General features: G+C 44.2%; 1 protein-coding gene across 2 annotated transcripts in view; it reads right to left on the bottom strand.

Annotated features, from left to right (window-relative positions):
- pappaa (pregnancy-associated plasma protein A, pappalysin 1a) overlaps positions 1-5,599 on the bottom strand; it is a 75,836-nt gene extending 70,237 nt beyond the window's left edge. For both annotated transcript variants that reach the window (XM_088281915.1, XM_088281916.1), the window contains exon 1: positions 4,436-5,599. In XM_088281915.1, coding sequence (XP_088138041.1) covers positions 4,436-4,961 — 526 coding nt within the window. In that variant the 5' untranslated portion in view covers positions 4,962-5,599. The remainder of the gene's footprint in view (positions 1-4,435) is intronic.
- Positions 5,600-12,850: the final 7,251 nt, after the last annotated feature.

The following is a 12,850-nucleotide window of genomic DNA, read 5'->3' as shown; positions in this document are numbered from 1 at the left end:
GTCCGTTCTTGCTTTGGCAAGTTCACAACAATTGCGATGTTTACTCGGACAGAAGGAAGATGATTGAGATTATTTATTTATTTAGTTATTTATTTATTTTTATTTTTTTAAGATATAATGACGTTGATGTTAGATGTTCCTCCCAGATTTTTTTTTCTTAGTCGACGACTGAAGGTCAGTCAACGTTGGTTCAACATTTTGTCGGCATTGAAGTTTGTGATTCAAAATCTCCATTGAATCTACATTGTATTTTGGTTGAACTCCAAAAATGTGAAAGTTCAACGTTTAAGTCATGTTGAATCTGTGTTATCCAGTTTACCCTTCTCGATTTTTCTACTTCAGTGGAGGGAGGTGGAAAGGGGGCATATTCGGAGGGGGGGGGGGTCGTCCTTTTTCAATCGCAAAAAGTTTCTCTCTCTCTCTATCTCAAAATTTTCTTTTCTTTTTTCATCTATTTTTTCGACAGATTTTTTTTTTTCGCCCTCTGCACACTGATGTTGGTCCTGTTTCGCGAAAACTCAATTTCTTAGCCACTTTTAAATATATATAAAAAATAATAATAATAAATAATAATAATTATATATATTATTATTATTTATTATTATTATTTTATATATTTAAAAGTATATATATATATATATATATGCACACACACACATTCATGTAAACATGTAGATCTGAGGACAGTCAATTCAATACTATGACGTCTCAGATGCTCAAGCAGTTGTGAACATGTGGATGAAGCAGCCACGAGTTGTTCTGCCACAACTTTCGCCCCATCTCGGGCCGTGAATAAAGCGCAGTTTCATATATATAATATCCCGGATAAAAACTCATATGGATGCAGGATGAAGATTGGAACCCACAGAGCCAAAACTGTGAATCAGCCTTACTAACCACGAGTACAATGCGCTACAGACACTTGAAAATCTCCAATGGACATCTTTTTTCATCCCAGTATGACAGTTTTTGTGGTAATGTACTCATGATTGCCTTCATCTGGTTTGTACCAGACACGAATACAACCCGAGCGCACCGGGTTATTGTACATCTGTTATCTCAGCAAATATCAGCCGACGTCTGCATGCAATTCTCCCTGGAGAGAACCCTGGTTTGCTTTACCATTTATTTTCTTCTTCCCTTGATGCGGGACAACGCAACATGACCCGGATACGGGGCTAATAGGCCACAACAAAGTTTGCATAACATTTGGATGCAGAACTTGATGTTCTGATTGTCTGTATGAGTGTAACAGGGATTTTTTTTTTTGTCTTTAAAGCTGGGATCAATTCTGACCACATGTAACAGTCGGAGCAGCACGACGCTAAAGAAGAGCACAAGGCGTACCCGGATATTTGATCCGTTGAGTGTTAACGGATGATATTGACAGTATTGGATGACCCAAAAGATGACTTTTCCAGCTCTGTAGTCAGAAAGGAAAATGACGCTCTTAACAAGCCCTTCATGTACGATAAATAATATCCCCTTTTTGGGGAGAAGTTAGCACATGTGACAAATTAAGGACAAGAGGTTTAAATGCCGCAAACTACTCAATAAACAACCACAGTGAGGCTAAGCCTCTGGCGAGGGGCACCTTATGGTCACCAATACGCTTCGGGCAGGACGTCAAACTTGGTTTGTCGGCTGCTCTGGAAACGGCGAAAGGATTGCTAAGCTAAGCGCTAAGTGGTGGGGACGTCCGTCTGTTAGTCATCAGTCTGTCATTATTTCACGCTGACCCAGTCTGCGGCGGCGACAGGCAATCTGCGTCGAGAAATGTACTTACTTCATCACACGCATGCAAAAAAAAAAAAATAATAATAATAATAAATAAACTACAGCAGACACACAGCGTGGTGATTGGTGAAATAAAAACAATATGGGACAATGTTCTTTTTTTTTTTAAAAACTCGAGTGTGTTTGTGCTGCAACTGAGTGAGACATAGTAAGTATGTTCGCGCCATCGATTGGCTGGCGGCGAGAGACTGGAGGAATGATGGAATGATGACTGACGAGACCCCCCCCCCCCGCCGCCATAACCCAATAATCCATAACCTGGAGAATGATTTCATTGGTTTCAAATTTAAAGAAAATGTATTGGATGTTGCACTTTCCATAAAAAAGGTGAAAAAAATGTCAGCTATATTATTATTATTATTATTATATAATTATTTTATATACCCCCTCCCCCAAAAAAAGCGCTTAAAGGCACATCTGGTCCGCCAAATTTTATAAAGCACGGCTGTTTGCCGATTGCTCCGATTTGTCATTGTCAACAAATGACAAAAAAAAACTAAAGCTACGTGCTTATGTAAGCTTGCCGAGTCTTCCCTGGACACGGAAGTCAGACTCCACAGTCTCCACATTGCGGTGGTGGTTTGTCGCCTCTTGGGTAAAAATGGTGTTGTTCATTAGTGCTTCAAATGACGTGGTTTTCGTGGAACCTATCCTCAGCTATTCAGGGAAAACCTAACCGACAAGAATATTTCTGGGCTCGTTCTGTAAAGCCATGGTGGCAAAGCCCTGGCTAAAATGAAAGTAATTGGCGTCAAGGAAGTATTGTTGACGTGATGTGCTGAGAGGCGAACATTTTCTAGTTTAGCCTCAGTGGAAGTTGAAAAAAGTCGAAGCCACGTGGATTTGTAAGTTGTGTTTTTGTATTTATTATTTATTTATTTATTTATGTATTGATTGATTTTTTGCTGTTCATGGAAAAACAAATTGAGTCACCTGCACGATATGCGAGTGAGCAGAAAATCGGATCTTTGACACCTAAATCATCCGAGCATGCCTTTTTTTCTTTTTTTTTTTTAAACACAAAAATAAGGCCTTGCTCTAATCATTTCCATCAAATTCGAAGTATAAAACTCTCGAAAACGGATTGCTAAAACGAATAATTAGGATTTTAAAACCTCACATGAATCCAGGCAGGGCATCCAATGAATTTCTCAAATACACCGAGGTGACTTCCCCCCCCCCTCGCCTGTCTGATGTCATGCACGTCCCCCCACCCCCAACTCCGCCCCCCCACCCCAACTTTTCCAAATGCAAAATAACAACATAAGTAAACAGGTCAAAAATAAGAAACTTTGGAAGCGAGAGGGAAAAGGAGAGTAGGAGGAGGAGGAGGAGGAGGGGGAGGAGGATGGGGGTGGGGGGGTGCTAGGGACACGGGAAAGGAGAAAACTGCAATGGTCAAAACAAGTCGGTCTAGAAAACAGCTGCTGCAAACAAGCCCCATGGATCAAAACAAGAGGATGGGGCATTTGCCGAAGCCTGAATTAGATTTAAAAGATTAGGCTTTATTGGGAATGTTTGATCATCTTATTTGCTCTCTTTTGGGACCCCCTCTCCCCCCCCACACCCCCAGCATGGCAGAAGGTGACAAAGTAGTAAGAGACATGCAAGGGGTAGGGGGGGGCATTTGTGTTCGAATCATGTTCTAATTCCATTCAGTGCATCTTTAAATGTAATAAAGAGTATCCTGCACTGCCTCCCAGGCCATGTGTGTACTTATTATCGTCATTAAATGCCACCACAAACTCTTACAATGCTTTTTTCTCCCCTTTTGCAGAGCATCCCCCTGCCAGCTGGCAGCTCTAAAAAAAAAAAAAAGTGTACTCTGCAAACAACACGCACACACACTACTGTGATTCTTTGTGTGTGAAGTCAGACACAGATAGGAATAAGTAAATTTGCTCATATGGTTGAGTGAAAGTCCCACCAAAAACGTGCCGCATGCGTACGCGCGAAGAGGTACCGGGTTCATTCCAGTTCAGTTCGGTTCAAAGGCAGCCAAGCAGCCATCTGCACAGCAAGGCGAAGGCAGCAGGTAACGTGTGGCGCAAGGCCCCCTATTGGCGAGTCGAGGTAGCGCACCTTGTCGAGCACTGTAAATTGGTTTAACACCTCGACTTTTGCTGCCACTTTGTACGCACGACTGCAGACCCGAGTGGACGACCCATTCGAGAGGGACAACTCCGCCCCAATCTTCTACAAAAGCCCACCTCGTCATCCCGATGCTTCTTTATCTATCCAGCATTAAAATCTTTTTGGGGTTGCGTTGAACGGGATACCAGTGTGGCCGGTGCGTAAAAGTGCGCATAAAAAGTGGTCAATATTTTTGGAAATAAGGTCCAAAAAAAATGCGTGGCATGCGCTACATAACTTCTCTTGGCGTTCTCGCGCCGCCAAACTTTTTGGGCCATTACATCATAGTTTTAAAATAGCCAAGCGGGCTTTTGGAGGAATACGTCTGAACGCGCGGCGACACCATCTGACGCGCTAAAATCTGCTCCATCCGAGGCAAGCTGCATGCTCAGTCTCAAAATGATGCCAAATTTGTCTTTGTGCGGCTCGGATTAACATGGCCTTAACTGCGCAAAAAAAAAAAAACAATCAAATAAATAAATAAATAATAATAAAGACATCGTACCTGCTATAACAGTGGGTGATCGCTGACCTCCCTCCGGCTTGATCCACATCTCAAGTGTGAAGTTTCCTCTGGGGATCTCCACGCCGGGCTTCAGACGGAGCTGGTCGCCCCTGCCGGTGAAATAGACAGCCTTGCCCCGCTCAGGGGAGCTCACCTCGGGCTGCGAGGAGGAGCGCCGACGCTGACGGAGCCCCCGGCGTTCCAAGCCGGCCAGAGAGCGCTTGCCCCGGGGCAGACGCGTGGCGCAAGCCCCCGGGACGGTGGCTCTCGCCTCCCTCATGCGCACCAAGTCCCTCTTGGATCTGCCTTTCCGCCGCTCCACCGTCCCGCACTCTGATCCAAAACACAGGATGAGAATCACCAGGCAGGACACCCAGGGAGACGTCCAAAGTTTCATTTTTTCACAATGAGAAATGCCAACAAATGTGACATAAAAACCCCAACTAGAAAATAGAGTCCACAATTCCTCTTCTGTTGGGAATCCTCTTCTTTTTTTTGCGGTTGAAAGTGTCCAAATAAACCTCATAAAGCTTTGCTGTTTCCCCCTTCTCTTTATAATGCTAAGCCACGACCCCCTCTCTTCTTAAGCAAAACTACTGTGGAGACATTGAGGGGACACGAGGAATATTTGATTCATGTATGTGTTCCACGGTGCCTTTTCAATGGGTCCCATTTAGCCAAAGGGATGACTAATAACTAATCAATCAAGGAGAGGGGGGTACGGCCGATGCCCCCCCCCTCCTCATCCCCCCACCCCCCCCTTTCTGGACGGTAGGAGTTACTCGCAGAGATCCACAGTTGTCCGCCAAGATGCTGTCACACCTTTTTTCCTCTCTCCTTTCTTTTTTTTGGGGGAATAATTTATCCCACCCTTAAAACCGAATAAGACATTTGACCAATTAAAAGGCGTGGGAAAGTGACAGCGAGGCGACCTCTCATATTTATTGCAAAGAAGTCCCCACAAAAATGGAAAAGGATCCTAACTTCCTTTACGGTGCTGTGTTAAAATTATTTTTTTTTTAAAAATGAAAAAAACATAAATAAATAAAATAAAGTCAAAAAAGTTGCAGCGGACCGGGAGAGGGGGCGCGCAGCCGCAGCATCGCCGTCCTCACGCGCGCCTCAAGCCGACACACTTGTGCGCACCAGTCGCTCCTCGCTCGTGGAGCCGGTTTCTCCCCAAGTGTGTGCGTGCGCAAGCGCGTGCACGTGTGTGTGTGTGTGTGTGCGTGTATATGGGCCTATTCGAAAAGAAAACTCATGTTTCAAATGTGTGTGCGTGTGTATATGTATGTGGTCTTATCGCCCCCCCCTACTCCCTCTCCCTCAAAGTGGGAGTCGCTCTCTCTCATAGACACGCACACACGCTCGCGCGCACACACGCGCACGCCCGCAGGTAGGGAACTCTCACTGTCCACTGCGATATGGTGACGTTTATTGTGTGTGTTGTATCCCCCTGGTGGCAACAATCGGAACTACCTCGCTATGCAGCCACAGCAAAGTCCACATTTATATTCACACTGATGGCGTTGTGGAGGAATAATGAGTGAAAGGTCAAACAGTCACTATCATAAATCTGCTCAGGCAATTTTTGAAAAGTATAGTTTAAGCATTTAATAGTCATACAAGTGTAGAACGAAGGAGTCGGTCAGTGCATTCAATTATATGGTGTGATGTCACAGATGGGCCTTGCATATATAATTCTTTAAAAATGGTAAAAAAAACATTTTTTTTATTCAAAACTCAAATTTGCTTTTTTTAGTATGTTCACATGCTACTAGTTTGATTTTGTTAGACTTTACATGGATGGCTTTCTTTGGGCTTTACATGTATTGCTTTTTCAGAGACTTTATATGAAGTGTATTTGCATATACTTTATCTTTACTTGTAAGGTGTGTGATGAAAATTTTCATAAATTTAAAAGGGAAGTTAAGTTAATGAAAAAAAAAAAAGATATGTTCTATGCAGCATTTTGCATATGAATCAAGCAGCAAAATCCACTTGTTTCAATCCATTCCAGGGGGCGGCCATTTTTTCCCTCTTTGTGTCGACTGAAAATGACATCACAGGGAGGCCAAGGTCATGCACGGACCACATCGAGAATCACTTTTTGCAATTTCCAGCGCCGCATATTCAGATGTGCTGTGCTTTAACCTCCCTGATTTTCATGCAAATGAGAGACGCCACTTGGATTGTCTGCCAATAGACTTATTTCCACCCCACAACGGCGCAAACGCCCCTTTATGCCTTATTCTACTGGCGTGACGTCTCACCAATTACCAAAAGAAAGAAAACTCCACCCATGCACGCAGATTGCGCTCGGAACGAGAACTTTCTTTCCATAGACTTCAAAATGCGGTCTTTCCATAAGACTCGATATGACGTTTCTTTCCATAAACTTACTATTTACATGTCGCGTCTTTCCATCGACACATTGCGTCGCCGCAAGCTTTAAATGACGGATCTTTCCATGCATTTTACATGTAGAGTCTGTTTATAGAGACGTAACATGCGGTGCCTTTTCCCATCAAGACCACCATGTGGAATGCGCCTCGCGCTCGTTTCGTTGCTGTTTGTTGTAAATGTGTGTTGCCACCTACCCGAAAAGGAAAGCGGGAACAAACATTCAATATTTGCCCTCTTCCTTCTTGTGTTGTTGCGACTTCGGCCCACATATTTCCCTTTGTGTCGCTTGCACGGACGGGGGTGTGGGGTGTGTGTGTGTGTGTGGGGGGGGGGGGGTGCCTAAGAGGCCTTAGGCCAAGAATCTGACATCCTGCGCAGACTGTACACGAGTGGTGTCAAACATTAGGTCCGCGGGCCGGATCAGGGCCACGAGTGGGGATAATCCGGCCCTCGAGAAGATTTTGTAAGGTATACAAATAAGTACGGCCCAACGGAATAAAGAGAAAAATTCGCCAAATGGCCGACGTCGGTTGCACACGAGTAAGATACATCTGCAAATAGTCTCGCCGTTACCATTTTTATATGTTTAGCAAAATTCAATATGGCGGTCAATCCGTAACCCTTTTGTTCAAAGTGATATTTTGGAAATTTACAAGCAAGTCTCAAATGAGCAGAACAATCCCCCCCCCCACACACACCCCTCCTTGCAATGTGTTTGCATATAGACGTCGAATTAGTTGCCTTTCCGTCGGTTTTCGCCCCGAAAAAGGCTGCGTACGTACTGCTTCGCGTGCAATATCGTGAACCACACTTTCGAACGGCCGACCAAAGTCAGAATCGGGCCTTGACGATGGAGCACGTTACTGTACGTCGTCCAACTCCCGCGGCGATGTGGTCGCTTGTATTTAGAGAAAAGCGGTTGCGGCGCGCTGCCGCAATAATCCCACCGCGTCATCCGAGCCACCGTGGAGCGAGCGGCAGCAGATAAATAGGAGGGGAAAAAAAAAAAAACACGGGCTCATAATCCATTAATGCACCGAGCTTAATCTGCAACTGTTCTAAAGTGCAAAGCTAAATGCGTTTGCCCGTTTCAATTATTGTTGCTGATCTGACACCACCGACGTCGACGCGTCAACACCGCGCGAGGATATCGGCGACGATCGATCACGAACGGAAATATATCGACAAAAGGACTCGGTCGGTTGCCAGAACATCACCCTTGGGCTTCTTTTTCAAAATAGTTTTAGAGAATAACCCATTAAAGCGCTTAAGAGTTTAATCCGAACTACAAACTAACAGCAGCGGCTCAAACTTTCAGCCGTTGGGTGAAAACTGTCACGCAGAACGTCCCCCCCCCCCCCCGGCCCCCCCAAGCTCAAAAGGAAACCACTTCACAACGAGGGCCGTGAGCGACCGGTGCTGAGGTGTTGTTTGTTACTTTTAACCGACGGCAAAGATTACGGGGAAATGTATACGCTATACGCATAAATCGGGTTTAATCTTGCCTAATGCTTTTGACAGCTGTCATTTTTTTTTTTTTTTTTTTTTTAGATGCGCTTAGCATGGAAGGGCAGCCAGTCGAGATGGACACTGGAGTATTTATAGCACAAAGCACAACACAATGTAAAACGCTCGCCTTAGCATCCGTGGCGGGCTGTCCGTCGCTTGCGATGGAAGTTCCGTCAGTCCGTCACTGACGGGTTCACATTTCTCGGATTTTGAAACACTGACGGAATATGCGGGGGTGACAATTAAGCAATTAGATGATATTTGAATATTAATTAAGTAAATATTGTTTATGAATAATTTTGGACACATTTTTATTCTTCAGCTTTGCATTCAGGCTGACACTCGGGATTGTTTCAGTTTCTTGTGAATCTTTGGTTGTTGTGAAGTGTTCTAGAAATAAAGTTAAGTTGAGAGTTCTTCGGCTTTCACCACATAAAATATTCGACTCAATCTGCTAATCAAAATATTTAACACTAACTTGGGTAAAAATTCACCAAAACAACTCAACAGCACTTTTCTTTGGGTGTATGCTGAAAGGGGTGCGCGGCTTCGGCAGTTTTGAAGTGTCCTTTTTTTCAGGGCGCTCAATTCTGTTGGTATGTTGTAAGTGGTGCGCAGGTTGGGTGGGGCGTTTATTCGCGTGTGGACTCAGAAGGAGGGATCTGTCGAGATGTTGAAGGAGGTGCGTAGTTTTAAAGGATTAGGAAGGGATGTGGTGCGTTAACTTTGTCGGGTTCCTGAAAGGGGTGCGCAACATCAAAAGTTGAAAAATGGCATTTTTTTTAAGGGTAAGCATAAGAGGAGAGGGGATGCGCAAGCTCTGTTGGGATGTTGAAAGGGGTGCGCGGCATCAGCAGTAAGTGGTGCGCAGGTTGGGTGGGGCGTTTATTCGTGTGCGGACTCAGAAGGAGGGATCTGTCGAGATGTTGAAGGGGTTGCGCAAGATCAAAAGTTTAAGATTGGCATTTTTTTAGGGTAAGCGTAAGGGGTGGGGGGGTGCGCCAGGGGATGTTGAAAGAGGGGGCCACATTGGGGAACGGCTGATCTGAAGAATTATGAAGCCATAAAATCACATTTCAGCTTTAGTGTCGATGTCAGCGAGTAGTTGAGACATTTCATCTCTGATTTCTGGCCTTGAAAGTCGTCTTCCATTAGCGTTTCCATCAGCACGTCATGATCTATTGCATTTTACTGTGTTTTTTTTTCATTTATTTTTTTTATATTTCTATATTTCATCCCAGCGCCTCGAACTCACCCCGGTCGGCCACTTGATCTTCTCTTGTCCACGTGCTCCGGCATCCATTAGTCATAACTTCCAAATGTGGAGGCACACACACACACACACACACACACACAAGAGGAGGCGTGATGCCCCGCGTTATTCCTCCCAATCCCACCGTCCTGCACGCCGTTTGGCCTTCTTGCTTGCGTCTTTGAGGTTGCACTGGAGCCAGTTTTGCCCACGCCGCGGAGGTCACGCTACCTCCGGAGCTAGTCATCGGCCCCGCACGGCGGTTTCCCTCTCTGTAGCACACACCAGGGGCGACTCTAGAATCAGAAGTTTAGGGGGCGGGGCTGACAGTTTGGCATCATTTGTTTTTAAATGCCTTGAGCTGTTTTTATCATACAAAGCACAAAGATATTGTACGTGAAATGTCATATGTTAACTCAGGCGTGGGCAAACTACGGCCCGGGGGCCACATGCGGCGCGTTAAACGTTTTAATCCGGCCCGCCGAACTTGAAAAAAGTGAAATGAATAAATCTTGTTCATGTTTTATTTTCTAAATACTGTAGTTTTTTTTTTTAAATAAATATAAATTGTTGTTATGCTTTGGTTCACTTTCATTTAAAATTAGATGTATTTTTTTTTTCCTTCAATGAGGTGAGGTTACCAAAACACTCCATCCATGTGCACCCAAAAAAAAAAAAAAAAGTTCATTTAGTGAATAAAATGTTGAGATCGGTCAAATTTTCATTGCCACTTGGATTAATTGTAAAAAACGGGCTAGACGTGCCTCACGTCGTCAAAAAAAAAAAGCTTCAAGCAGCATCCTGAAAGAGATTTCACCGTATTATACAAGGTTATAAATTAGCCAAAACATTGAGTTTGCCTTCACGATGCACTTTAAGAGTTTTCCAGTGGATGTGTTGACTGAGTATTTTTTGGACACTTTTGCTTTATGCCGGTTCATTACGAAAATTAATGAGCTCACTAAGTTTATAGCCGCTCGCGCGCGGTTGAGCACGAATATGGACGAAAGCGTTAAGGTGCCAGCCTTTATGGGACTTTTTGAGAAGATCAATTGTTCGTCAAAAAAAAAAAAAAAAAAGGGAGAAAGTGTGATGAATTAGTCTAACAGGAAGGCCCCGGCGTTCAAAAAAAAAAGTCGCCTTCGCAGCCACATCCTGGAGTTTGGCTGCGGCGGTTGTGAGTGAGGCGTGTTGTAAATAATATTAATCCATTATGGCTCAGCGACCACAACCAAGGCCGCTGCAATCTTATTTGAATTGCGCAGCTTGCGGGGGGAAGAATTATATGCGCCGAGTATGGCGTCGTCAGCACACGGCCACTCACCACCGCCACTGCCCCTCCGTCTAGACGCTCGGAAACCATGTGGTGATGTTTAACACGCTCGTTAGCTGGCCCGTTTGAAACACACTTGCACTGACGCTCATCCATAAAAACACCAAGTTGAGTGCTCTGTATGAACCGGGTTGATGCATCGAAGCATTTTTTTTTTTTTTTTTTGCAGGGGGGTGGGCACGAGGCTACATTGTTGCCAAGGGTGGCTGGAAGAGCGAGGGCGTAAGGAAAGCGATGAGTCCTCGGAACGCTTCTTGAGGTAGTCTGATCCCTGAGGGGAAAATGTCTGCTAAGGTGAATGGGATATGGCTCGTTGGAAGAATATGAAAAATGAACTTCTTTGCTTTAAGGTGCACCACTCTCAAGATGGCCAGCGTTTGGCGCACCACCGCTTTCCAAGCCATAACCTGAAAAGAAAATCTGGTTATTCGCTCTACGCACCCCCTTCAATATTTCTTCAAATTTGGAACGCTTCCTTTTGTCGGCATACGCACTCCTAAAAGCCATTCCGAACCTCTTCTGCCAAAATTCCAAGAAAAAAAAAAAAAGGTCACTCATGGACTTTTGAAGTGGCACGCATTATTCAACAAAGAAAATGCACGAAAATTCTTCCCGGCAATTATCTCAACTCATTCAATGCCATTGACGGATATACAAGTCAAAATTTTACCTCATCTGGCTGTGAATGACTTTTAAGAAAAAAGGACATTCGCCACAATATTTCGGGAGAAACGGGGGGGGGGGAATTCATAGTATTGACTTCCATTCCCTTTGCATTATTATATAAAAAAAGTACGTTTCCGAACAGATCACAAAGTCAAGCAGCGTCATTTGAAAGGTTCGTAACAATCTGTCCGCCAAGCCCAACATAAAAACATGCCGACAAATTCAAAGCAACCTCAAGTGTCTTTAAAGTTTTTTTTTTTTTTAATACTACAAAGGCGTACATTTGATGCGGACTGGTCTTAGGACAAAAGCGTATTTACACTAAACTCAAGTTGATAACGCCTGTGACTCAGATGGAATGACTCAACGACATCCTGTGAGCCGCACTAAGCATGAAATTATTACAGTGCCGCTTAAGCCTTTAAATCAGCCATTTCCCAACTTTTGGAGCCACGCACCTCTTTTAACATCACATAGAGTTGGCATGCCCAACTCCTCAGCACAGCCCCCCCCTTTAAAAAAAAAAAAGGCTGACACATTTAAACAATTTTGTTTTCCTCACCCACTCGCCCTTTTGGAGGTTTTTGACCCATATTGTTTTTTTTTTTTAGTTTTTTTTTTTTTTTTAAACCAACTGTGTTTTGAGTGCCTCAAACATTCAGAGGCGCGCACCCACTTCCACATCCCGCTCTAACGCACACCACAACATGCCAACAGAGTTGGAGCACCCCATTGGCAAAGCGCACAAACACCCATCAGTGTTTTTTTTTTAGCACTACGATCCTTGTATGAAGTAATGTGAACCCCTTCTCGAATTCCAAAGACCATTCGCGGGTAACGACACGATGCTGATGTCACCTAACAGCAAATTTAAAATTTGCATTCTTACAGATGAAATGTAGATGAAATCAATGCAAAAACGCTGCAATGCATTTAAAACTCATTTACTCCCATTGACGGAAAAAGACGTCAAAGTCATTTTTTTCCCCACTCGGCTGGCAACATAAAATGGCCGCCGATGGCTTTACTTCTGCTTACGATGAATGAAGAGGCATTGTTAATCGATTGATATAAATATACACGTCCGTGTCCCCAGACCCTAAGAAAGAGCATTGCTCAACATTTTAAGCCTCAATTTAACATCCCGACAGAGTTGGCGCACCCCCTGGCACCATCAAAAAATCAAGTCGATTATGCATTAATCATCATGACTTGTTTGAAGGAATCAAACAAGGTGGGCGGATGGTTC

Source organism: Idiotropiscis lumnitzeri, chromosome 18, assembly GCF_059441095.1.
Source record: "Idiotropiscis lumnitzeri isolate Australia: NSW breed Sydney's pygmy pipehorse chromosome 18, RoL_Ilum_1.0, whole genome shotgun sequence".
Taxonomy (NCBI): domain Eukaryota; kingdom Metazoa; phylum Chordata; class Actinopteri; order Syngnathiformes; family Syngnathidae; genus Idiotropiscis; species Idiotropiscis lumnitzeri.
The sequence above is the reverse complement of the archived record's forward strand: the minus strand, read 5'-3'. Positions and strand labels throughout refer to the sequence as shown.